This window comes from Vanacampus margaritifer, chromosome 5 (assembly GCF_051991255.1).
Source record: "Vanacampus margaritifer isolate UIUO_Vmar chromosome 5, RoL_Vmar_1.0, whole genome shotgun sequence".
NCBI classification, from domain to species: Eukaryota; Metazoa; Chordata; class Actinopteri; order Syngnathiformes; family Syngnathidae; genus Vanacampus; species Vanacampus margaritifer.
The window spans coordinates 17,074,196-17,101,934 of record NC_135436.1 but is presented as its reverse complement, the minus strand read 5'-3'; the positions used below and the strand labels follow the sequence as shown (position 1 = coordinate 17,101,934).

Genomic DNA, 27,739 nt, shown 5'->3' with positions numbered 1-27,739 from the left:
ATACATTACATATACATATACATATACATATATATTTATTATATATACATTTTTTAATGTACCCCTTCCTCATGCCAGTGCCTAAAGTCGGGGTGTCTTTTTGGCCCTTTACTCCGTTCCCTTTTCTAGATTTTTCCATGTTACGTCCAATATATTTTGTTTCTCTCATTCGCTGTTCTTAGATGCATATTGTGTTTGGGTGAACTGTGTCGTTTTGATATGCATGGAGGATGGAAGGGTTTTGGGAAGATGTGTTTGAGAGCTTCTATGACTTTATTTTAACACGACTGTATATTTTGTACATGTTTTACATCGGACCTGCTCGAAATTGAGATGGCTGCACTTATCAAAGGGCTATAAATGAATGTAATTGTAATCATCATAAACCATTATAATGGTTTAACGGTAGTGTAGGTATGCACTGTTCAAATAACCCACCAGCTGGGCTGGCATGTGTAATTATTTCCCAACATTTTGATTATTAATAATATTTATAAGTTTTATTTATAGGTACCTTTTTAACAACTCGAGAAAATTTAACAAGGTAAAAAACATACAAAAATATAATTTAAGTAGTATAAGTGTGGGTATTTTTATTTGAATGTTGAATTTGAATAATTACCTAATTAAATGATCAAGAGTAACAAGAACTAGTCAACATTTCAATATAACTAAATTAACATTTTCCTTTTCCTCTCATTGCTTCATATGAATAATACAGTAAGAAAGTGTTTATTCCTACACAAATGCTTAGAATGATAAATATTCGACAAACGATTAATTTCTCAAAACTATCATGTGTAATCTCGTCAGTTGCACATCTATCGCGAGAAGGAGAGCTGTGATCACCTGCTCTGGTTGTCATGGAAACCTAAACCAACTCTGCTATCCTGGACTCGTGCTTCCGGTAAACAACAAACTACAACAAACGACGTTTTATGACATCTTGAACAAAAACGTTTTAATATTTGACGTACGACCACTTCAGTAGTCTAACAGTCAGCGTCACATCTGCTGTCTTAAAGCCACACGTCAGGTGAGTTTAATCCATGTAGCTATCTGATGTACTTTTAAATCGTCGGTAGCACGAATGCACTTTGCTTGCCATTATGTTACATTATGTTTTAGAGTGACTTAATATTCGTGTGTCGGTGATGTAATATGTTGCTTTAGTGATATGCCGGTTTTAATTCGTTTTAATCATGTTCATTATAGTGCTAGTTTAATTATTCACTGTATAATGTTTCGTTTCTTCAGCTCTAGTCACACTAACAGCCAACATTATTTAAAGCAGTATTTCTTATTTAACTGCTTTAAGATTAGAGTCTGAGCCTACAAGTGGACTATTAGCAATGTGAATAGCCCAACAAATAAGAAACTGGTTTCCAAGCATAGTGACAGAATCTCAGGTATTATTCGAGCTGAGCTTTTCTACTTTTTGTAACAATAAGTGATTTTTGATATGTTAGATATTAGAGGGACGTTTTTTTGCATTCCCAAATTAATACAATTACACACAAAGAAATAATCTTTTGCGCTGGAATAATTTACTGATTTTATGTATTGCTGATACAAATGGTTTTGCATGGAATCACTTTAGAACAAGTGGCATGTCTCCCCCACAGTATAATGAATAAAGCCATTACTTATGGATAGATGCACTGTACAGTAATGACAAGAGTAAGTATTTATTTATTCATCATTGCTATACTAACTCTTATCTCAACATTTGATTAGCATTTCATAGTCTGCTAAAGCAGCACAGTGTATGAGTGTTTAGCACATCTGCCTCACTGTTTAGTGGTTCGGGGTTCCAAACTCAGCTCTGGTCTTTGCATGTTCTTCCTGGGCTTGAATGGGGTTTCTCCTCTGGGTACACCGGCTTACTCCCACCTTCCAATAAGTTATATAAAGACACTAATTTTGACCAAAGGTATGAATATGAGAGTGAATAGTTGTTTGTCTATAGGTGCCCTGCGACTGGCAGGTGACCAACCCAGAGTGTATCCCACCTAATCCCTTGGCTAAAATCAGATAGAATAGGCTCCAGCTCACCCACGACCCAAATGAAAACAATTGCTATGGAAAATAGGTCAACAGATGGTCTATTGATTTTAACATTATTGTAAAATGGAAATATTTGCTCCCGTCTTTTCTTCGTTGTTTCCCCCTTTGAGCAAAATTTAACAACCCTCATTCCAAAGCCATTATGTTTTCATCTGTGTTGCTGGCAATTTCTCTGCTCTGGTTATAACAATATACCCAATATGCCTCACTTAACTAATCTCTCAATTGCTCTTTAAACTGTTACTGCCAGTTGTTTTAACTATCCTGTATAGCTATTGGCAAATTTGTCTGCTCTGGTCATGGTTGCTCAGCAGCATCCGTTTAGAAATACGTGACAGCAGTGCTGTACTATGTGTGAGTTTGTTCAAAGTGAGCGTGATCACGTACTCAATGGCATTACTGTTGGACCTTATTGCAGAAGGATTTTCCTCGTAAAAAGCCACCAAATTGACGCAGCCTCCCAGCCCAAGAGGAAACATGAATTTAAACGCCTTTGTGGTGCTTCCCAAAACAAAGTCTTTACATTTCAGTGGCAGGTAAGTTGAGATTGCATCACTGATGTGACTTAAAAAAAATGTTATATGTCTGCTATTCTTTACTTTCTTAGTTAAATGTTTAATGAATTTTGTGGCCAACATTATAACACTTTGCAGCTCAGCATGTTTGGTAGCACTTATTGTGAAATGTAGTCCAACGCCCATGTGTAGTTTTTCATTTGCCAGCCAGTAATCGACTGAATTGATGCTTGAGCTTGGTGCTACACTTATCCTGTGACTAATTGATGAAAATATTGATCAGCCATGGCAACTGGGATCTGCGCAGCGGATGGATTGAACATATTGATGAGAGCCTGGCCTGCTAATCTGATGGAGTGCGTCATTTGTATGATTGACTATCATTGACTGGCTTCATAAAAGTGTTTTTGTGTGCGTGCGTGTGTGTGTGTTACTCGAGGAACCCACAAGAGCTGCAGTTGGAGACGTTGACTCTGGCCCAGCAAGGCAATGAGCTGGAAGAGAAACTGCAAAAGCTGAAAGAGAGTATGAGAAGAGAGAAAGGCGAGAGAGGGTGAGTATTTATGATTGAGCTTGTGCGGTGAAGAGGAGACCTGTAAAAGTCAGGAGAAGTGGGCAGGGACAGTTGGAAGTGTGACAGGAGACAACTAGCAGAAAAATATCTGAATAATAATTGAAATTACTTGTTATCAAATGGTGGCAGAGGTGTATCAGCGCCAGGTGTCTGTTAGGGTTAATGTTTATAAGGGGGTGCCATTTTGGATAAATTATATTCCATCCATTTTCTTAACCGTCCTCACAAGGGTTGCGGGGGGCTGGAGCCTATCCCAGCTGGCTTCAGGCAGTAGGCGGGGTACACCCTGAACTGGTTGCCAGCCAATCACAGGGCACACAGTGACGAACAACCATTTACACTCACACTCACAATCGCGCCTATGGACAATTTGGAGCGCTCAATTAACATGCTGTGCATGTCTTTGGAATGTGGGAGGAAACCGGAGTACCCGGAGAAAACCCACGCAAGCACGGGGAGAACATGCAAACTCCACCCAGGAAAGCCAAAGCCCGGACTCAATCTCACGTCCTCTGCACTGGGAGGCGGACGTGCTAACCAGTTAGCAACCATGCCGCCCTACTTTATATTCATATTTTAAATCAAAACATGTTTTGATAACTATATATTATTTTAAGGTACTTGTACTCGGCGGGTACTCGGCCTCTTGCCTTATCAGATCACCCGCAACCATGAGTATAAGCAGTATAGAAAATGAATGCATGAATTATTACAGTAAATATAAAAAGTCTACACACCCATAATTCACATACCAGGCTTTTGTGATACAAAAAACAGACCCAAATAAATTGTTTCAAATCCTTTTGTACCATTAAAGTGTCAATTGGCTGATACCTTTGACCAATGAAGATGCCTGTAATACTGTGGACGCTCTCTGCGGAGCTTGTGCTGGAAGAATTGCGGCAACTGTGTGCTGACTCTTATTTAACATGAGTCTGAATGTGATTGGCTAATTCCAAACACAGCCACATTCACACTTATAAGAGCATGTGTAAAATGTAAAAGAATCATTGATTTAAATGAGACAAGTATTATAAGACAGATCATTTAAAGTAAAGTTTAAAGTTGTGACTTGTGGGTGTTATTTAACTGTTTTTCATGCAGTGAACGTGTTCACATTTGTCGTTATTGACTGTAGTCCATGTAACTACATGCTTCGTGTTATTTTGATTTCACATGAAATATCAAGTACCAACCAAACAAAGCCGGACAATGTTGGTACAATATAAAGTACTAATACACACTGGACACTTTGTGTAATGGTGTAAATTTACTGTCATCTTACAATAACTCACAATAACAATAAAAATATCTCACAATAACATCCATTAATGTCTAAACCACTGGAAACAAAAGTGAATCCACATTAAAGTAAAAATGTACTAATTGGACCCAACTAGCCATTTTCTTTCCCCATTGTCATTATCACACTAACGAGTCACATTACTGTTACCAGGTCTGACATGTGAATGGGGAGGAGGTTTAATAAATTTGGTGTTATCGCTGTCACACTTTGTCAAACTTGTCACTGGAAGTGTAATAAGGTGGCTCATAGAAAAAAACTCTCATCTCGCCTCATCAACTCATTTGAAACAAATAACTACATGAAGATAGCCTAAGCTATAAGAAGATTGCTAGCACCTTGAAGCTGAGCTGGAGGTATTACCATCGTCGACCTGAGAAGTTTAATTAACTGCAGACAAGCAGACGAGCAAATGGGTTGCTGGAACTATGTACTGTGGTCTGATGAGTCCCCCAAAAAACTTTCTTGCTTCAGATCAAGCGTGTGTGATGGCAACCAGGTGAGTACAAAGACAATTGCGTCGTTGTCGGCACTGAAGCTAAAGTTTGGTGAGGAACTATGAATGCCAACATTTACTATGACACAGAAGCAGAGCGTGATCCCCTTCCTTGGCCTCATGGCAGTATTACAACATGATAATGACCCCCAAACACCTCCAAAATGACCTTTTTTTTGGGTTAAATGTAATGGATTGGTCCAAACCAAAACCCTATTGAGAATCTGTGGGGCATCCAAAAATAAGATAAAGGAGCACAAAGTCTCTAATATCCACCAGCTCTGTAATGGAGGATTGGAAGAGGATTCCAAAAGCAATCTGCAAAGCTCTAGTGCAAGCGCTATACCCAACAATGTAAATGCAGTGCTGGAAAATAATAGTGGCCCCAGAAAATATTGACACTTTTGGCACATTTTCACTTATGTTGCCAGTGTTTTAGACATTAATGGCTGTGCAATGGGTTATTTTGAGGAGACAGTACATTTACACTGTTATACAAGATGTCTTTTGACTACATAGTAGTAAAGTGACATTTTTTTCCACTGTTGTCCAATGCAAAAATATAAAATATTTATGGAAAACGTGAGGGATGTAACCACCTTTCTGAGATACTTTATATAGATTAGAACTAACTGAAGCAAGATGGCCACCTGAGATACTTTATATAGATTAGAACTAACTGAAGCAAGATGGCCACCTGTTGAGACTACATTAGTTTTTGCCTGTAATAGGAAAATAACATTATTATGGCTAAATCTGACATGTTGGTGGGCTGTAATTAGAGGGGCTAAAGAGAGGGATCAGGGACTTAAGAGGCTTATACTAAAGTGCAGTGAAATGGCCCATTTCACCAGTTGTAACACAAAATGCAATGAGTGGTTAGAAGAGAAAGAAATTTGGCAGCGGAAGAGAAGGTTGAAGAGGACAACAATATGAGACACTGAGATAGTATCCCCTTTTTACATAACAGTTTCAGCACTTTTGTACTGATGCTGCATTATCTCTCTATAAGTGTCGAAATACATGTATGGAAAAGGTGGTTGGTAGTATAAGCGTTCACACAATTGACTTTTGTGCAAGTTGAATTTAGGATCAATTCCCACACAATGATTTTTTTGTCTTCTTCAAAACTGCCTTGTCATTGGCCGCGACTGGTCTGCTTTTAAATCAAGTCAGCTGCAATAGTCTGCATAACAATGGAGGTCTAAACTCTAATCCTAATAAATGAGCTATAAATCAATGTGGGAAGAGGGCTGCGATGCAGCTACACAGATGATAAGCACATGAACGCAGTGTTTCCTGTCATGTTGAAATACTGCAACATTTACAGCTTCGCTGGCCTCATGATGCATGGCGTGGGCACAGCTGCCTGTGTAATTTTGATACAGCACTGTATAAATCACAACATTTAATTTTGTCTTGTGTTGTGCTTATGTTCTGTGGTAACTTTTCAAACTTCACCGTATTAAACCATGAGTGCTTAGAATGTAATGGTTGCCTCACATGAGCTCAAATGTAAACTCTTGACGATATGATACACATTTTTTTTTAACTTAAATGTCATGAAATGAGACTGCAATATAGTTTATAAGTGTTTGTCAAAATGTACTAGTATTGTGTTTAAAATTAAAAGTTCAACGTTCACCCTGATTTCATCGAACACATTTTCTGTACGTGGTTTTGGAGATCTGATGTAGTTTTGTTGCAAGTTTTGCCAGCAATTTCATATTTGACATTCCAAATGTACAGGTAGATCATTGCATTAATATTTTCCCCCCAATCATCTCATCAGTTCTTTTCTAGGACGGTGTATTAGGGCCACGTAAAAAAATATTTATACGTGGCCCTAATACAGGGGGCGGGAACAATATTCAGAGTAAAAAACTCGCAAATTTGCCACTTTATAAAGTGGCAAATTTCACACATCAACTTAGCTACAAGTACAAACAAATACCAAAATGTATGAATGTGTAAATAATAATCATGCAAAGATAAATGTACAAGTAAATATTTATTTTAACAAATTTACTTAAATGCTTGATCTTCAGTGTGTGGACCTTCGCAAAGTACCCAACGCTTCAAAGTGTGAATGCTTAACTTGATATGGTTAATTATCTATTTAAAAACCCGACCGAAAAGTATTGGCACAAACAGCCGAGTAGCACACTACGTGTATTTCTCATAAGTTTCTCAGAGTTTTTTTCTTGCAAATCTGCCACTTTATAAATTCACAAATTTCCCACTTTATAAACTCGCAAGTTTGCCACTTTATAAAGTCACAAATTTTTGAGTTTTTTCTAGCAAATTTTTCAAGTTTATAAAGTGGCAAATTTGCGAGTTTTTTTCTCTGAATATTGCCCCAGCCCTCTAAAAATATATATATATTTATACATGGCCCTAATACACTGTCGTACTTTTCTGATTGGCAATGTACAAAATGTTCTGCTTTATGACAAGCAGTTTTCTTGGAATTAAATCCTTTCCGTTCCACCTCAAAGTATCCTCAGTACAATAGGAGTGCATCTTTGACAAGCCTTCCCTGCAACTCTTCAAGCTGTGATTAATACTCAAGCTGTGCGTGCTGTTGTGTATCTGTGTTATGCAGCACTTTGTTTTTCTCTTTGCTTGTCCCCGAGATCACACTGCTCCCAGAGTAGATGGATGGCTTATCCTTGTATTAGAGGCGGATTCAGTTATTCAGGCCCAAAGAATGGATGTACAAATTTAGTTTGCTGAGAGGAGGTGTGGTGTAATCGCTTTGTGATGACTACACAGGCAATAATAAAGTCAGTCGGATGGCTTGGGGCAAATGTACTACATCCTTCTATGATTGGGCCGACCCAATGTGGCTTTGACTCTCGGCCTCGAAGGATTGTAGATACTAGTAGCTGTCTTATATCTTGGATAAAATAAAAATTCTTAGTGTGATGTAGTTTAGAGCAGTGGTTCTCAACTTCCAACTTATCCAGCCTGTTTTCAATGTGCCAACACAGGTGATTCAAATGATCAGCTAATCATCAAGCTCTGCATGAAGCCTGATCATGATCCTCACCTGTGTTGGCTGAGGAAGACATGGGAAAACAGGCTGGATAAGGGACCCAGAGGACCGGGGTTGAGAACATAAACAAAATGTGTGAATAAATAATTTTACAGTACTGATATTATAGATATTTTATCCTATATTAATATACTTGTAGTTTTATAGGCCACTCCTGCCTGACGTGCAAGAAGTTAATTCATTTCAAGTTTCCAGCTGTTTAGAGAGTATGATTTTTTTTCTCCAATCCCGACACTTTTTAATTTGCCTGCAATTTGCTGTCACACTCTACTTCCAAGCAGTTCCTGCCAGAAGTCTGCTCAATCATTAAATCACTTAATTTTGATTACATGTCAATCTTAGGTTAACATGACTTACCTATCTTTTCTCGTAATCTTTTTGGTGTGAACCACGGATTTATATATGATGGATTAGCAATGGGCCCATTGCGGCTGAAGCCAGTGGGCTGCCATCTTACGTTACCACAGTGACGCGAGCAACGTGCGTGCGTCCAGCCCAGCGAAGCTTTTTTGACCGTCAGTGGTTGATTCTGAGTTTCGCTATTCACTGTGTTTTGTTGAGGCACAAATTGCTTCGCTTTTCAGCAATTTTTAAAGTTGGAGAACTTACTTTAAAAAGGCTTCAAGTATGTTTTTACATTTTTTGAAAAGAGAACTGTGGAAATTCCTTGGCTGATCTAAAATTGTAGTGTGGAGAATTCTGGCAGACAAACTCACAGTGAAACCAATGTTTTGAGTCTGAACTAGTGTATAATGTGTTTAAAAGGCAGATAAACAGTATGTGGATGTGCCCTTTTTGCTTCATAGAGCAACTTTATTCTTATGCGTGGAAGCGTGTCTATATGTTAAGTGAATCTGTCTGGATTAGATAATGAGATATTTACAAATGTCCACAAAGATTTCCAACACCTTGTTTCTCCGGGGTGGGGTGGGGGGGTGGCTATGTCCTGAAGGGACAACTTGTCACCCTGCACCAGCAGAGGTGTGCCTCGGCTGTCTCCCTTGGCGACAGTCAGTTGCCAGGGTGATGGTGCTAGGGTGATTACCTGACGCCCACCGTCAGTGTCAGCACAACACACCAACAGAGTTCAGGCAGTTGGCATCTCTGTCGTCACATTTAAACACACATTCTTTTTTTACACACAGATATTGTTTGACTTTTTGTGACAGGTTGCCAGCTCAACCAAAAATAAACAGCCTTCACAATAGCATAAATAATTCAATGCGATGAGCATGAATAACTCGCGTCTAAATGAAGAATCCTTTTTTTCATCTTCACGAAACTCTATTTGAATTTAGTACTCCTGCTGCATTATATTTTGCCACAAAAACATTTTCCCATCTTTTTAAGCAGTTAGTGTCAATGGATTATGACATTTCCTATATTCAGCAACAAAACAAAACAAAATAGCCAACTACCTCTATTATTATTATTTTGAAAGTAATCCAACAATCATGTCTGTGTGAAGTGGTCACAATTTCCAAACGGGTCAGAAGCCAGATTCTCTCTCGATCTGAAGGATGAAGAAGAAATACGGTACATAGCGTTATTGAGCTACCAATCAATGTTTTTAGATTGGCATACAACTTTACTGACATTTACACTTCACAAATATATTACATTCCCCTTCATCTGACGATTAGCGTGGATTTTAAACATAGAAGGGCCAAAACATGCCTATATGAAAATTAAACTGCACTAAAAAACTAACCACCAGGGGGGTATGGAAATTCACGAATGGAAATCAACGTGACATTTTTAACATGTGCTGCTTTTAATATCGTGACATGACGACGACAACATTGTGGCAGTTTTAATAACGGCAATATCACGATATTACCGTTATTGTTACATCCCTAGTCAATTGTGATTAGATAGCCACCAGTCAGGATGTGCCTGGCCTCTCGGCCAAGATCAGTTGGGATAGGCTCAAGCGGCAATCAAAATGGATGGATGGATGTTCAGCTGGACCTCAAGAAATGTCTGCTTGATGTATGCTAAAATGTGCCAGATATTATGGATAATTGTCAAAACATGGTTTATCATGTCAAATTCTAATTTAATGAAATACAATAAATTACAAAACGGTACATTTTGTGCATGCATGAAAATTCCCTTTTATTTTGTGGTCAAAACGTACATAGTATTTAGAATTTTAAGTTTTCTGTAGGCTATTCAAAATAAAATAGGTGTTGCAATGCTTTTCAGCTGTCAGTGTGTATTTGTGATTTTTGCAAAGTGTTGTGATAATTTAAAACGTAACAGGATATAACATCATATAGTTTTAGAATTACACATTGAACATTTTCCCCCCTTGGATTTGTTCCTTTTTTTTTTTTTTAACTTTTTTTTATATTTACACTTATTATTCATTTGTTAAATTAGATCCAAGAATGTGATGGTATGACTTTTGAGTCCAATGTCTTTATAAAAATTGCTTTGTTCTGAATTGAGCTTCTCAAATGGATTTTTCCTCCTTTCAGTATATAGCCCGTTGGTATCTGTGCCTGAAATAACATCAATGACTTTACTGGTGGCAAGTGGATCAAAACCACAGCATGAAGTCAGAAATCAAAAGAACTACTAAGATTTATTGGCCAAACAATACACTTTCGCAGTATGTCCAACTTCAGTGAATTCAGTCGTGACAAAAGCAAGTTGAAATGAAACAAGTCTGTGAGTAAATGATTCAACAGGACTGTGAATATGAGACAAAAAAAGCAACAGTTGTGAGACATAGGTCGGTGAACACAGGCGATGGTAGACTTCTTATGAGAACTGATTAAACCGATTAATTCCTTGGAGAAGCATGAGAGGATGTTTCAAAAATAATTTAAGAATTCAAATATCTACAGAGAGGTACAGCTGTCTATCTCATTCATGTCTGTGTTTTTTTGATTGATGATCTAACTGAAATTGCCAAATACCGCTCGTTCTCTTTCTCCATTCAGGCAATCGGGAATTTTTTATCGGAAATCGGAACAATTAGTCTCAATAAGCAGCAGTGCTGTGACGCAAGGCACCAAGAAAACTCAAAAGGTACCAATGTTCTATTTTTGTTTAATCTAGTCTCACAAAAATCTAGTAGCCATAACTATTTAGAGAGATGAAACGAATGCCATCGCTAGTACTCAATTTGTTATTGTGGTGACATGCCATTGGGAAGTATTTTAATGTAATACATTTCCGATGCACATACAAGATGTAACTAACTAATATCCACTCATAATTGACCTTTCTGATGATTAACCTATCCCAACATGTGCCTGTAATTTAGAAATATTGTTAAAAGCTTAAACTTTCCTGTTTCCAGCAATCATCAGCAGGCAAGGTGAAGATCCGAGTCCTGAAGGATGAACCTGTAACAGGTAAGTCATCAGTCGCATTATGGGCAAAATTTTTGGTACTGTATTTCAAATAGACACTTTGAAAAACAAGAGACACAGGACACAAGGAAAACATAACAAAACCAAAACCCCAGATCATGACATACACACCGCCCACACTGCTCAATGTTCAATTTACGCTATGCCTTGAGTTTTTTCAACAGCATGTTTCATTTTCTCTGGTACCATCGTCCGATTTTCATAATTCTTGGTGTGTTTTACTCAGCTTTTCCATCCCAGCGTTTCCGTTACTATTGTAATTTCTGCAGAGAACAGTTTGGGGATGGTGACCAATGTCATACGTATAAGTCCTATTGATTAAGAATGAGAAGAACTTTTTATGGGCCATATTTAATGTGGCAGACATGCTTACATATCCCAGGAATGGGCCAAATGCTCAACGTCTATGTACGGTGTACCGTATTTAATGACTATGTTTACATTAATGTCTGTCTCTGTCTCCCTAGCTCCACCTCATCTCCCTCTGTGTGAAACATGTTGTTGTCCTCAGACAACAACAACAAGGCAAAGCAGGAAAAGAGCATCAGTTTGTGGACAGGGAGACATCAGGACTGATCAACAACAGGTATGCACAAATACGCTGACGGGATTTAAATAACATTTTGCTATACAGTACATACATACAAGCGCACACTAGAGGCTGATATTTTTTCGTGAATCCCACAGTTCCCGAGATCCCTTTGGTTGAAATAATTCATCGGGTTTTACGGCCTCACTGTGAGGTATGCAACATCCACATGGACCAGACCCAATTTGGTTCATTTACATTGAAAATAGTGTAAAACCAGAGTTCCCCAAAAGGTTTGAGCTCAAGACCTTATCATAAAAAACAACATACAGTCATTACAAAACCATCATTCAGAAAGTTGTCAGAAAAATGTGTTGCACGATGATCGGTAAAAGAGCTTCTAAATTTTTTTACTTTGATAAATGGTGAAAATAACCCATATATACTCCTCGTTATATCCTCATACAGCCTTTTGGGTAATTTCAGAAGAAAGGAGAAAATGTCCCCACTTTTCAAATAGATCCTTATGCTGAAATTGCTCTTTACATACAGCATGTATACAGCACGTCTGGCTCTCAGACACCTATTTTCTTTTTGTATTTTTAATACTATAGGTACACTGTTCCAGCTTATGACCTCCGTTGTCTGTTCACTCCCTTTTCCTATATCAGATGTCCCTCCTGTCAAATAAATGTCTTCTGTTTCTCTCTTGTATCTTTTTATATACTTCACTCTGTGCCAGATATTAATACCTATTTTTTCTTGTTCCTACTTCCTCCCCATGTAAAATTTGATTATATCCCTCCCTAATGTCCCTTGGTATTTTTCTTCTTTGTTTTACTGTTATTGAGACATCATTGTTCAAATCTATTTTAACCCTGGAGAACCCACGGGGTCAAATTTGGCCCCTATAAATTCTGCTACTCAAATAACAAAGACCTTTTTTTTTTTTTACAAATTTAACTTCAAAAGTCCAGAGTGCCACTTCTGACCCCTGCATGGGGCCATCTAGTGGATGAATATCGCACTTACATGTGCCAGAGTGGTGGTGACAAGATGGCTAAAATGCAACAAATAAAACAAAAAAATTATATTGTTCAATGTAGCTGTGTATTTGATTGATTATTTTCTTAAATTCTAAATAGTTTACTGACAGTTTTTGTTATTCAGATTTTTTCAAATGATACCCCTAAATCCCAAAGGGTCAAATTTCGCCCTAATCCTAAATTAGGGAATAAATTGAAAAAAACATTGAAAAAACATATATTTTGGTGTTCAGTGAATTTATAGCAGTCATTTAATGTATAATTCATATTTTTCCAAAGAAGAAAAGGGTTCTTGCGTTCTCCAGGGTTAATGAAGTTATATTTCTATTGCTAACAGTTTAGCTGGGCCAACTGACCTTTTAATTTTTCAAAATTAAGTTTATACATAACTTGCATATATATACATTAATCAATACTTGAAGAGATGCTTGCACCCAATTTAGCTGAAAGCAATTTTTTTTTCCATCTGTGACCTCTGAGAACTTTCAGTCTAAACCCAATACAAGGTAGCAGAAGAGATGATGCCCTGTAAATCGACATACCCACAGTAAGTTCAAATGTAATGTGGTACTTTACTTGATAGTGCAATTGACGCTGAAGCTAAATTGCACATTTATGGACTATCTGTCTGTAGTACCCTTTGTGAGGGGTATAATGGCGAACGTTATAGTCACCAGGAAGAACATAGTTCAAGAAAACATGTGTGAATGACACATGCATGAAACTCGATACTAAACTTACGAATAAGTGCTCTCCAATTGGTTTGCAACTTTAACACATAAGTCGAATCTGGAAAGAAATATTTATTAATTTCTTGCATGACTCAGTTACAATTTGAATGTGACCAGATTAAATATGTGTATCAGTAATCACACAGAAGTGTGTAGTGGAGGGGGAACTGAATCACCCAACAAAGTCAAGGCGCTTGTTGCAACACAGTGAGATTATGAAAATAAATAATTTGTACTACAACCTTGTTCCGTCCAGAATTCTGTGCCTGAGGTAACCGGCTCATTGTCACCACCACCGCCCAATAGCCCCACTCCTCATTACTAGTGGACCACACTTGAGAAACATAACACACACACACACACGCACACACAGATGCTTAACTCTGTGCAGTATTCCAAACCCATTCAGGCAAAAAGAGGGAACTAATTTCCTCCAGCATAGCAGAGAAGAGTGTAGTGATATGCTGCTTGTTGCCTGATAGTATGCCTAGTCCCGGGAGAGTGGCTGTAATTTATCCCCAGGCATAAGAGGGGAAATAAGGGCCAGTTTTATGGCGCCATTAGAAGGCAATGCACACTTGTGTAGTCCAGTTTTTTACTTTTTTTGGGTGAAACACACACACACACATACAGTATATGGGGGTATTATAGCATAGGAGCATACTGTGTTCATCAGAAAAGTGTACACCCTCTTTTTTCTATTTAGTTTCCCAGCAAAAGAAAGGAAACAAATTCTGAATTTTTATCATTAAACTCACATGAGGTTGAATTCTTTTGAATTAGAGTTGTTTTAATCCAAAATGTAACTTTTCTAAAAAAAATCATTGGTGTTAAATAAACTCATTCACTGCCATTGACGGTCAAATTCATTTGAACTATTTCTATTAGTTTCACATTTTTTCCCACTTTTGTTAAAAAGAGTGAAAACCTAGAACATTTTTTATTGTACATTTAGAACAGATATAAAATGTGTGATTATTCGTGAGCTAACTATTGAAGTCATGCAATCAATTACAATTAAAAGTTTTTATCATCTGACGTCCCTAATTTTTAATAATCTTTATTTTTTTATTTTAATTAGGGGCATCAGGGAATTTTTTAATTTTAATTAATCACATGACCACTAGTTAACTCAAGATTAATCACACATTTTCTATCTGTTCTAAATGTACAATACATTTTTTTTTCTAGGTTTTCATACTCTTGTTAACAAAAGTGGAAAAAAATGTGAAACTAAAAAAAATAGTTCAAATGAATTTTTGACGTCTATAGTCGTCAATGGCAGTGAATGAGTAAATGGTCCCTTTTTGTCATTAATGCAGGTATAGTGCACAGTGCAGCCCAACAGTGTGCATGAGGGAGTTTTCTTTCTTTTGGTATTTTTGTAGAAAGGGGCATACGTCGTTGTAGGAGTGAACACAATGGAACTGACTTACTACTGACTATGAACGCAGATCCGCTCATTCCCTTTCAAGTCAGCTCACTAGATGCACAGTCTTTCACATTGCGTAAACAGAAATAGAAATATACTCGTTGGAGTCCATGTAGAAGATTGAAACGTACAAAGTAGGTTTCTCAGAAACTTGCGAATGATGTGAAGTCGACCAGGTCGATTACAGATCGCCGCTGTGAAGTGGGCAGTTTTGATTCAAGTAGATGTGTCAACTTGATTGTTAAAAATGTCTTTCCTTTGTAATTAAAGCTGTTAAAACCCTTTGAATCAACCGAATTTTGTGAATGCCCGAGAAAACAGATGAAGCATCTCCATTAGCCCTCCTTGACCTTGCCTCAGGGCTCTGTCACTGTAGAACCATTCCCTGCTTGATAAAAGCAGATTTTAATCCAAAAATGATCTCATCAAGATGCACACATCCGACAATTAACCCTTTCCAATTTCTCTCTCACACACAGCCTGCTTGACTCTGTTAAACCATTGAACTTCTGTCAGTTTGTTTGGGTTTACAAGAGGGGTGAAATCAATCTAGCTTTACGACGAGACACTATAGATTGTTTAAACCTTGTATTTAAAATTATACACAGATAACATTCTCTGAAAATGAAAATAATCCCTCTATATGTGTGTGGTCTTTTCTTTGTGTATTTTGTTGGCAACACTTTATCCTAGCCTAGTGACAGACACTTTTAGCTGTGAGGCAACAGTGCTGACCATTGACCCAAGAATGCCAGTTCTTTTACCAGGCACTGGTGAAGTACGCTCAGGCAAGACTTCGAACCCTTTGGGATTTACGGCACCTGTTCATTTGCAGCCCCCTCACTCTGACCTATTTTCATTTTGCATGTAGCATAAGAAAGCTAATTGGAAACATGAATGTCTGTTCTTATGCATGCATTTACACGCATAATTGTAAACACAGGAAATAACATTAGTGTGCAGTCTAAACGTGGTTTGCTAGAGTTTACCTAAGGGGGGCACTAATGCTCCATGTCATCGTTCACTTTCAGGTTTTCCCTCTCTGGTCTCATTAGACAAAACAAGAATAATCACTCCAGCTCAGACTCCACTCTTAAATGATGGATTGTAAACAAAAAAAATGGCCTCTAAACAACAATTATGCTCTTCTGTTTAAACTTATAACAAAGCTCTTTAACCCAAATTATATTTTTTAAATATGTGATTCAAGAATTTTCAAATGTACTACTTTGCAAAAAAAAACATAAATAAATTCTGTATTTCTTCATTAAGTTGTCAAATATGATTAAACCAATATTGCTTTTGTTGTTATTGTGCTGCTGCTGCTTATATTATTTAATTCATATCTGACTTCTCAGCAAAGTCCATTGAGCTAGCTCGAACTTGGGTCTGTCACGTGTGTCAATACCGTAAATATTTCTTGCTAAGTAGAAAAGGAAGATTGTATAATAATAAAACAAAAGGGTGGTTGAAGACAAGCCTGAAACAGCTCACCAAAGCTTAAGAGATCAGAGTTAAGCCTAAAATTGAAATAAATTGTCCTTACACCACGTGGCAACATTTTGCTATTTTTTTCTTCGTTTTAACGTGTATGTTAACTGCTGGCTGGGCCAACCCATGCCGTTAACGGCAGTTCACATCTTATAATATGTAAATTAGGCTTGTCATTTAAGTTGCTTTGCTCCGTTGAGGTTCAGTTTGAAGCGCACACATCCATACCCTTATTCAATCAAGCTCAGCTGTGTACGTTGGCAGGATTAAACGCATGCAGCTGACGCATGCATCTCCCGCTCCTCGGCTAATCTCGTGTCATTTGTGTTGGAAATAATGCAAGAGAAGAGGACTAAGAATACGAGACGAGGCGACAAATAGAATATTCATTTCATTAGAATTGCGCCTCTCCAGCTTCCCATCAACTTGATGCACATTCACAATTTAAGTATTCCAATTGATTTACCACTGGACTCCACTTTTTCTCCAACCCCTTCAACCTCTGGAGCAATGCTGGTAGAACTTAATGTTTTCCAAAGGCAAACTAATTTTTTTTTTTTTCTGGAGAGCTCAGTATTGTTCATTCGGTAATTTTACCGATTTGACATGTCATCATCATTGCTTTTATTTTTTTTCATTTTTTATTTTTTGAATGTGTATGTGCGAGTGTGTGTGTATTAATTAGTTCACCTAAAACCTATTAAAAAATCCCATACCGCTCACCTAAACCGAACACTTCCAGCCAGAGTCGTGAGGCCGTCAGGAGACCCGAGGAAGGACCAAAGAAAAGACAGGAAAGGCAAACTCTTGATATGATGCTGAGCATGTGCACTCATCTTCATTAGTTGACCATTCTAAGATTGGCTGAGTGCAACCTGCCTTGTTAAAGTGCTGTATAGTCTTCACCGCCATGCTGCATCTCAGTTTCAGGGTGTTGTCAGCCTTATTGTAGCCTAGGCCATCAATATGTAGAGAAACAATGATTATTTTCAGATCCTTAGTGAGTTCTTTGTCATGAGGTGACATATCTGAGCCTCCAATGAGTGTGTGAGAGCGATAACACCGAATTTCACACACCTGCTCCCCTTTCACACCTGAGACACTGTCATCACAGATCACTTATGAGTCACATGAGGGAAGGAGGGACAATGGGTATTTGGAAATTACTACTATTATCACACTTTAGACATGAATGACTGTGTTTGTACCAATCCCTACTATAGAAAATCAGATTTGGCATTATGTTGTATTTATTTCACTGTGATGGTGTATTCTTTATGTGTATTGGCCATTTCGGATACCTTTTCTAAAATTGCTTTTTATACAGCTAAAACATGTTCTTCCAGCTCACCATACACGCCTGAGATGCTGAGGATCTCAAAAAGGTATATACAGTATATGTTATATGTATAAATAATTTTACATAAAACAAACATATTTTTATAGCCATTATGCTTAAGTGCATTCAGACATTGATCACTGAAATCTTTCTAAACTATAAATCAAGTTTATTTCACTGAAGCAGGGATGTTGTGAAGACTTTTGCAAACAACCGTTTGGCAACTCCACAATAAAGTTTTAGATTCACTTATGAAAAGAGGCAATGATACAGTAATGAACACCTATTGATACTGCACTCTAAAAACAATTGGGTCAAAAATAACCCAACTATGTGTAAAAAAAAATGGACCGATCCTCCACTTGGTTCGATTTGACCCAACTTTGAGTCAAGAAATGGGTCTTTCAGCGTAAAACAACTCATAAATATTGGTCAGATCTTATACTTGGGTCAAAAAAGTGGGTCATTTTGTATTAAAAAAAAAAAATACCAGAAAGTTGGGTCAAATTGACCCACAAAGTGGATCAGTCCGTTTTTGATCCATGATTGGGTTACTTTTGACCCAACTGTTTTTTTAGAGTGTGGAGTACAAAAAGTCTTATGGTTTGAACCTTACCTCACCACTTAGGAGCTTTTCTGCAGTTTTTCATCTCAGAATTAATCAGTGCACTCCAGTCCTTCACCTTTCCTTTTTATTTATGCTGTCCACAAGCTAAAAATCACCACACTAATTAGAAAAAGCTCCTTGATCTATCTTAAACTGTAATGGAGACTGGGACAAACCCTTTCCTACTGCACTGCCAGTAGTTGGCCTTCCATATTTAAATTCTAGTGTCCATGGTTTCAGGGTTATTTTTGACACCTTCAAGGACAGGATAAAAGTCTTCCTATTGGTTAACCTCAGCAGCGCAAGTGGTCAGTTGTTATTAAAGGAACAGAAAAATGAGTTTAGCCTGTGGTACAGAGAATCTCAATCAGTATTCATGCAGCGTGCGTCACACTTTCTCACCCATACGTATGGAGATACCTGAGCTGTTTGGTGTAAGTGTAGCAAATTGTTTGTTGTATTTATATTTGTTGCAATGTGAAGTTCATGTTTACATTTTTCATGTTTATTATATGTATTTTCCTTATCAGAAATAATAAACTCAATTACAAGTCCGCCAAGGTAGCTTCACTATATTATCCACCTCCACCCTCCCATTGTCTTCACCCCGTAGCCTCACTCTTGCTCCTCCATTCCTCTCATGTACATACAGTATATTCTGTCTTCTGCTAATCTTAATTCCTCTCCTTTCCAGCACATGCCTCCACCTTTCCAAATGATCCTCCACCAGCTCCCTGCTTTCACAAGCAGATCACAATGTCAACAGCAAACACCATTGGTCCATGGGGATTCCATACGATCGTCATCTGTCAGCCCATCCATCACTATTGTAAAAATAAATTGTCTTAGGGCTGATCCCTGATGCACACCTCACTACTGATGTGCTACCACTCCAGACTTTCTCATGCAGAACCGCAGTTCCTCTCTGGGTACACTGTTATAGGCTTTCTCGATATCGACAAAGCTCCTTCTGACCGTCTTTGCACTTCTCCATCAACACCAATATGCAAGACACCATACTGCTGTTTACAAATACTCCCTTTTGTCCCGAGTCTAGCTTTCTCATATCTTCATTCCGTGTGTGGCTAATCAATGCTTAGTTGTCCCGGCAACTCTGCACATCGCCTTTGCTCTTGAAAATGGTCACCAGCACACTATTCCTCCATTCCTCAGGCATCTTCTCAACCACTATAATTATATTGAACAACCTGGTCAAAAACTACATTCTTGTAGGTCACCCAATGTTCTGGCCTTTTCTTGTAAAAGCGTTGACTAGAGCCATGTATATCTTTTTGGTAAAAGTCTACCACCATCTGACCGTCCCATGTTCCTTTCCTAGATACCAAATGTATCACTTCTTCACCCGTGCATCCTACACCAACATGCCCATTACAATATGCACCCTACCAGGGATCCTCAAAATGACTTCATCTAGGTCAGGGGTGGACAAACTCTGTCCTCAAAGGCCGGAGTCCTGCAGGTTTTGGAGGTTTCCCACTTCCAACACAAGCTGATTCCAATCAACAGGATCATTATCAGGCTTATGCAGAGCTTGCTGATGAGCTGATCATATACCAGCAGTGTTGGAGAAGGGAATCATCTAAAATCTGCAGTACTCTGGCCCTCGAGGACCGAGTTTTCCCACCACTGATCTAGCTTCTTCAAAATTGTATCTTTCTCTCCTCTGGGGCAAAACCACGGATTATATTAACACCCTTAATTTCAAGTTTCAGCCTCATAACTCCATCTGACAATCTTCACTTCCAGGCCATTCTTAACAAACTCTTCCTCTAACATACCGCCTACTCTATTTTTATTCCTATCTACACCATGATAAAACAACTTGAACCCTGCTCCTAAACTTCCTTCCTGCCTGTCCACCTGGCCTCCTTAACACACAATATAACTATCCTCTCACCTTATCATCATGTCAACCAACTCCCAAGGTTTTCTGTCAGAGCCCCAACATTCAAAGTCCCCCGTTTCAGGTCTTAGAGACCATGCGTTCCTCTTCTTTTCCAGTCTACGAAACCTGCATTCCACCTCTCCTCCATCTTTGACACACAGTAGTTGAATTTCCACCGGCACCCTGTAGGTTAACAGTACCGATGGCGGCTAATGCTAACCCGGGCCGTGATCAATCCGATATGGAATTTTTAGGTTCAAGGCTTAATTGTTTGGCAAAGTTTTCTACCAGGATTCCCTTCCTGATATAATCCTCTGCATTTACATGTGCTTGGGACTGGCCTACAGCTTGTAGTGGCTTCCGTCTCCTGTAGGGCTGCGTTTTTAAGCAGTTTGACTGATTAATAACATTGAATGCATAGTGCACAGAACAATAGGTCTTATATTTTGAAGATGTTCTCACCAACATTCCAGTTTATTGATCTTTCATATAAAATGTTGAGACGATGAAGTCTTGACTTGTCTTTTCCTGCACAAACTGTCCCTTCCATTTTCCCCTTCAATGTACAATTACTCAGATACGCAAAGGCAGTACACAGTTATGCCGATTAGAATTGGTGATTCTTCATCAGGAAACATAATATTTGTGACTAATTCAATTTCTATTCATGTTTTACAATACTGTTAAAGTAGTAGATTAGAGAAGATTAGCATGAATCACATTTTGGCAAGCTTTCTAATTTGTGCTTCTCCCCTTTCTTTTTTTTAATGATTGCAGATGTGTATTGGAAATTATGGAGAAAAGACAAGAACGGAAATTATTAAAAAGGAACACTATAAGGATAGTAAAAGGGATTTTGCCAATTCTCTTCTTGGTGGAGATTATGATGAGGAGGAATCAGCTAGATCTTTCCAGGAGGCTCTCAAGGACTGGAGAAACCAAAGTGGTGGCGGTGGTGCCGCAGAACCTGTAACAATATCGACTCAAACAGGTGAGGAATAATGCAAGATCATCAGAATCCTCAGAACCTTTAAAGCTTTGTTTTCTTAAAGTAACAAATGATAACAGAGCAAGTTTTATGAGAAAACATGCCCTAACGGTATAACCCCTTAGCCCTACTTTAAAATGATGGCAAAACATTTTCAGCAGTCCCGTCCTGCCCATGTTCATGCGACAACCGCCTTTTCCTCCTCCTGTGCCATTTTCACAAAATCCCGAGTGTTCCTGCTGCCCCTTTCCTTGCTTCTACACTGATGTGTTAAGGCCTTCCAGAAAGTGCTTACCACTGCAGTACGAGAAATAATCCATGGCGGTTGCATATTGCGATAATGAGAGAAGTGCTATGGGTGGCTGTACTCTACTCCACAGCACTCATTCCCCTCAGCCATTTGTGTGTGTATTTGTGCAAGCTGCCTTCCATCTCAGATCGGGTCTGCATGTGCAGCAGAGCATATGTCTGCATATTTATGTATGTGCTATTAGTTGTGTTATTCTAGTTTCTGTGTGTCTTGGTGCCCCCCGCACCACCCCCACCCCTGTTTTCTCTGCATTACCACTTGGACAGACTTTTTTTCCTCTGCCTCTCTGCTCTACTCTGCAAATTACTGCCAGCCCCTTCAGCCCTAATTATTTCTGTCAAGCCACTGGCACACAGGTCCACTTTAAAGCTGCCACTGTGGACTTCTAAAGTGTTGAGAGCAATCATAACGTTTTTCTTTCTTTCCTGGATCTTTCTTTTTTTCATGTGTTTGTAATGTTTCTATTGTATTGCGTATATCTTTTTGTTACCCGGCATGAGCCTTACTGCTGCCTGCCCGTGTTTTGTCACTTTTAGGTATGAATGAAAAGGTGTTTTCTCATTTTTACAGAAGGTGTTGCACATCCTGCTTTGTTTATAACTTCGTCTGACACATTCTGGGCTTTGTTTTACTCTTTCCGTAACCCAACTTTATTTTTGTATATTCTCCCCCAGTATCAGTGTCAGGTACAGCAACCCAAGCTGACTTTCCTCCAGAGAGAAGCCATAAAGGAGAAAGACGGGAAGACAGCAAGGTACCCGTCAAGGTGGAGTTCACTGAAAGTAGTCTTACCTATATGGACAGGTTGTTTCTCAAGAGGCACCGCAGGTAAAGATTCGTTCACATGCAACAATTCAGTTTGAGATGTAGTATTTTTTTGTGTCTCAGTATTTGTGTTTTCATGTCATTAAATTTTACACGGAACATATCGCATATATAGGAGGGGTGTGCTCCCAAAAAACACGATTCGATATGCACAGTATCTCGATATAAGTGGACCAATTCAATACATATCTTTTAAATCAAAACTGATTTTCTGATTTAAAAAAAAACATTGTTGCATTCCTAATAGTTGACCACACTAAAATGTGTATTATATGCAACAATAAGGCACGGCAACAAGAAACAATACCGTTTTGGAATTTTCATTTTAGTTTGTTTATTTTGTTTTGAGTTTATTTATTTGTTTATTATTATTCAGTTTTATTTAGATTTCAGGGTGGCTCTGTTAATTTTTATTATTTTTAGTTTTAAAAAAAGAAGCTTAGATTTAGTTTAGTTTTAGTTAGTTTCAGGATTAGTTTTCGTTATTCATTTATTTATTTATTTTAATGTGTATTACTTGTGCACCATTTTTAATAAACATCATGGTAAAATGAAAACCTCATTTAAGTGTGACACACTTTCAAACGTCTTTATATTATATTAATATTGAAATAAATATACTTAAATCACATTTAAAATCATCCCCAAAGGCTCAGGTATTAAATTAATTACCAAAGACTAAAACGAAGGACATTTTTGCCATAATTATAGTTAGTTTTAGTTAGTTTTGTAAACATAAAATTTTGTTTCAGTTAGTTTTCTTTATTTTTTTTTTAAGCATTTTCTTTTTTATTTCTTTAATTAAATTGTTTTTTAAATTTTAGTTTTAGTTTTTTCCCGTTAGTTTTCATTAACTAAAATAACTTTGTTGGCTAAACAGTCAGTTTCATTAAAATGACATTTACATTTCCAGCTACATATTTAGGGCAAATTTGATAAAGTTGCTAAAAATGTCTTCCTGTTGTGTTTTGGTTTCATAAACATTAGCAGTCAATCCTTTGGAAACACTTCCTCATGCTAATTGAATGAAAAACTGTGTCTAAAGTTTGGACTAGTAGGTTTTTTTTTTCTATGAAAATGACATATACTTACCAGTTGGTTATGTGCTACTGTAAACAGGTAAACTGCATGAACAGTGATGGAATCCAAAGACTATGTAGAATTTCACAATTCTGAGACAAACCAAGCAGACTAACATCAGCCACTGTGCAAGACTATACTCTATAGGTAATGGAATTCCATATGATCTTAAAATCCCAGCTGAATACTTTTTTATAAAAGACCTCTAATTAGCCAGCATCAACAGCTTCATCTGACAAATGAAAATGATTTCATTTTGTGTAACAAAAGTGTGTGTGTGTGTGTTGGTTTCAACATAAGTTATTTAAAATAAATCGTACAACAGTTAAATTCTATCAGTGCCTTTATTTATTTATTATTACATGAATACCCTCTCCTGCCACCGCTGCTGCTTTTCCTGCTGACTGAGAGTCTACGCATGCCTTTGGTTGGCAAAGCATTCTCTCAGCACACATTGTGCTGTTGACTTTCTGAGTGCTTGGCTTCAGCAGGTCCCATAATTACAGCCCTTTATTTAAGCGGCACCTCTCGGACTGAGTAGCCCACCGGAGACCGAGCCAGAGGGGATGAGAGGTAGAGTGCACTTTTAGGGCCCACTGACCGCTTGAGCAGGACCGCTTTAAGTCCCCTGCTGCAGCAGCCTTAAAAGTGAGGAACAGAGCAGGGAGCCAATCTAAGTGCAATAAGCCTGCAGCCATGATGGCGACAGAGCTTAATGAAGAGACAGAGGGACTGGCTGGCTGGCTGGCTGGCAGGAAGAAAGAGTGAGAGGCTGAATTTTAACAAGTTTGAGAGTGAAGGGAGGATGGAGTGTGAGCTGTTTTATAGAACTCACTAAGGGGAGAGGTGTATTAGAGTCGTAAACATCACCAGTCCTGTGACTAGGGGGGTTGTCAGGCTGATTACCTGAATTCTCTGGGCGTGGTGAGTGAGCGCCTCCTTCCATCAATGTCAAAGTCAAAGTATGTGTGATTAAGGCACTGAACCCCTTAAGAAAATCTGTACAGCTAAAGGCTTACAACTTTACCTGAATCCACCCATCTTAGCAGTTTTAAATTTGCTTTCACTCGACTTTATTACCCGTGCCAATGAGGTTACGGATCATCACCTTTTCTTTGTTAGCATATTACACAAAAAAATGATTAAACCAATTTCTACAGAACATTGTGCAGAGCTGCGGCAGGGCCAAGAAAAAAAAACACTACAGTACACCAGCAAGAATGTACATATGCAATTTGCCATGATTGTTCACTTCACACAAGTTATAATACAGTGCCATTCTTCCAAAGATCTCTTTTGACACAAGCTGTTTGTCCCGGATTTCAAACCGCGCAGTTTTTTAAAACCTGTCTCAAGCCAGTGATCGTCATAGATCCCTGTAGCTTGCACACCTGATGAAGAAATGAATCAGACAGGCTCATGTATAATTCTACAACTTAACTCGATCATCAATCAGAGATGACCTTGCAAGGATCTATTTTTCACATTTCCCACTCTTCCACTGCTGCTTCTTGACACTAGGGGCTCTATCTTTGTAGACAGCACACGCCCGCTTGAGCGTAAAAACTGGCATATGTTGATTTTCGTGCTGGTGCTAGGCTCGTGCCCGTTAGCATATTTGTCAATTTGGCAGATGGCTTTGCGCCATGCTGAGCTCTTCGGCAGATCAAGGGCATTTTCTTTTACATGCCCCAGCGCACTAAACTGTGTGCCTACTGGATTCATGTCTAGGTTTTGGTGCAGGTGATGCAATGCAATTTGGGAGAACTGGATGTAGGTGCAGGTAGTCTGTACTTTACGCATTTTGATGTCCTGCATGGACTTGAGCAAATCAGTTTCTCCTTCCGCCATGTCGTCCTGAAGTGAATATTAGTGGTTCTGTTGAGTCCAAGCCACGGTCATGTAGACCAACAAAGCTTTCAGCCATAACTGCCAGGAAGACTGTCCGGCATGCACAGAAACCCCCCACAAGCAACTCAGCTGCAATATGGGCTTATCTGCAAAAAAAATAAAAATAATGGTGGTTCTTAACGTCTTTGGCGCTCCTCCATAGGATTTTACTAAACGTTATTTAACGTTTTTGGCAGTCAAAGAGTTAATGGTACACATCTTACAGGCTATGTTGACCTATGATGACACCTGTTTAGACCACACCTGTACCAATTCACATTGCTATTGGAGACAAGCAACACACAACATGTGTTCTTCCGCCATGTCAAGGACTGTCAGTGTAGCCTTGTACGCGGCATTCAAAGAGAATGAGAAGTCACTTTGATTGGTGTATAAAAAAAAAACTTGGCTGTGTTTGTGCCCGCAATGCCGCAAAATGCCCTTTTTTTTTTTAAATGTGCTACACTGCTTGTATGGGTTTGCGGAAATACCTAAACTTAGTCTAGCCCGCCCCTGTGCAGATGTACCCCGTGCCTTGTGCCAGACTTGCACTAGGCACAAAAATAGAGCCCTTTGTCTTAATAAGTGTGTTCAACTTTGCTATTGTTTTTTAACATATTGATGTGGAATTGTGCTTAGTCAATCTCAGATGCTCAACATTTTGTGTGATTGCCTACCAAATTCTCAAGCGTAGGTCGCTTTTCTAAATTTGTGTAAAATGGAGATTGAAATCAACCCATTATTGTATGCTGCTTAACCTGTGATTTGTTCATATTTGAAGCAATTGTTATCATAGGAAATAATATAAAAAGAATACATGGCCAAGTTGCCTCTTTTTTTTTTTTAATCATACAGATAATTTAAAGATTTTCATCTCATACAAGTGTAAAATGTTAACTGATGTTGTTTAACCCCCTTCACACAATTATAGAAAGAAGGTAACCATTGTAAAGCAAAATTACATTCTAGCTTACATTTAAGTACATTTGCAAGCTGCAATGTGTTATAATGAATATAATGTAAAATTGAGGTAAAGTAATGACAAGTTGGAAAATGATTAAATGTAACCGTTTTTTGTTTTGCTTATTCCTATTTACAAAAGTAAATGATAAGTATCTTGACATTTTGCTTGGTGGAAAGTGGAAAGACAGAATGAGCAACATTCCCTGTTACAGTCAGATGGTGCACATTTCTCTTACTGGCCTTGCACTTTGCCCTGCTCAGATAAATGAAGTTGCCTAGGATGGTAAAGACAAGTGTGAAGGACATGGGTCTGTTCAGTGAAGGTGAGCTGTAGATCTGAATATATGTTTTGTATGTGTCCATGCATGCATCTACTTCTGAATGAGGCAACAGAATTATCAGCTACACATTTGCATTAAAATTTCTAATTTCATAAAAACAAAATACAAACTTTCCAGGACACCAATTGAGGCTTGTTATCCACTACTGGCCTCCAGGTCAGATTTGGTATCTACAATGAAAAAACAGGTAACAGGTACAGTAATAAGCACCCTTGTTTTTTGCTCATTAATTGCTCTTGTTATATGACATGAACTATATATAAGCAGTAGAGTTAAATTACAAAGAAAGTTCTCTCTTGTATGGGTTGTATATGCATGTCTTTGCCTACCTGTCCATCTTGAGCACACTAAATATGTAATCCCAGGCTCTGTTTTTGTGTAGGCAGAGGCATGGCCGTGCCTGACAGGTTGCACAGATGGACAAGGAAGAGAGGCCAGGGGGGGCTTTGGATCTGCCCTTCCTGTCTGTAGCTTATGACCTGTCACTCATCAGTCAAGGGAGCGTCCGAGGTGTTTAGCCCCCAGCGGTGACTGTTAAACCAGGGTTATCTCACTCCCTTCTAAACCCAAGAAACCCTGACGCGGTCAACTCTTTCATCTATCTGACCCATGAAACTTTGCTGCAATCTTGAACTCATGTACTGTAGATCAGCAAGTCCTCTTACACCGGACCTTCAGCGTCCATCTTCTAGAGTTATAATAAACATTAATGAATTAAAGTAAGCTTTCCTTACCTTGAGGGGGGGTTAAAGTTCTCCATCTTGGCGATGGATTTTCATCATTTTAAAAATGAGACGGGGTGCACCCCATAAACAAGTCCCCATGGGGACTGCACGTTTGTTGTTTATGTCTCCTCTCTATA

General features: G+C 38.4%; 1 protein-coding gene across 5 annotated transcripts; it reads left to right on the top strand.

The window, feature by feature from the left end:
• The first annotated feature begins 889 nt into the window (after window positions 1–889).
• zbbx (zinc finger, B-box domain containing) lies at window positions 890–27,739 on the top strand. 5 transcript variants are annotated; one of them, XM_077565051.1, is made up of 10 exons: window positions 898–1,036; window positions 1,626–1,680; window positions 2,486–2,603; window positions 3,022–3,135; window positions 10,965–11,052; window positions 11,327–11,381; window positions 11,867–11,985; window positions 21,258–21,471; window positions 22,453–22,606; window positions 27,260–27,739. In XM_077565051.1, the coding sequence occupies exons 3-10, from the start codon at window positions 2,545–2,547 to the stop codon at window positions 27,279–27,281; spliced, it is 825 nt and encodes a 274-aa protein (XP_077421177.1). In that variant the 5' UTR covers window positions 898–1,036; window positions 1,626–1,680; window positions 2,486–2,544; the 3' UTR covers window positions 27,282–27,739. The 5 variants fall into 5 exon arrangements, with proteins under 5 accessions (XP_077421176.1, XP_077421180.1, XP_077421179.1 ...); XM_077565050.1 differs by lacking the exon at window positions 1,626–1,680 and having other exon boundaries at window positions 890–1,036; XM_077565054.1 differs by lacking the exon at window positions 1,626–1,680 and having other exon boundaries at window positions 890–1,036; window positions 26,798–27,739.

Coding starts and splice junctions, on each gene's coding strand:
- zbbx (XM_077565050.1), top strand. CDS start 2,545: ATGAATTTAAACGCCTTTGTGGTGCTTCCCAAAACAAAGTCTTTACAT. Junction 11,382..11,866: donor GAAGGATGAACCTGTAACAG/GTAAGTCATCAG, acceptor CTGTCTCCCTAG/CTCCACCTCATCTCCCTCTG. Junction 22,607..27,259: donor TTTCTCAAGAGGCACCGCAG/GTAAAGATTCGT, acceptor GTTTTTGTGTAG/GCAGAGGCATGGCCGTGCCT.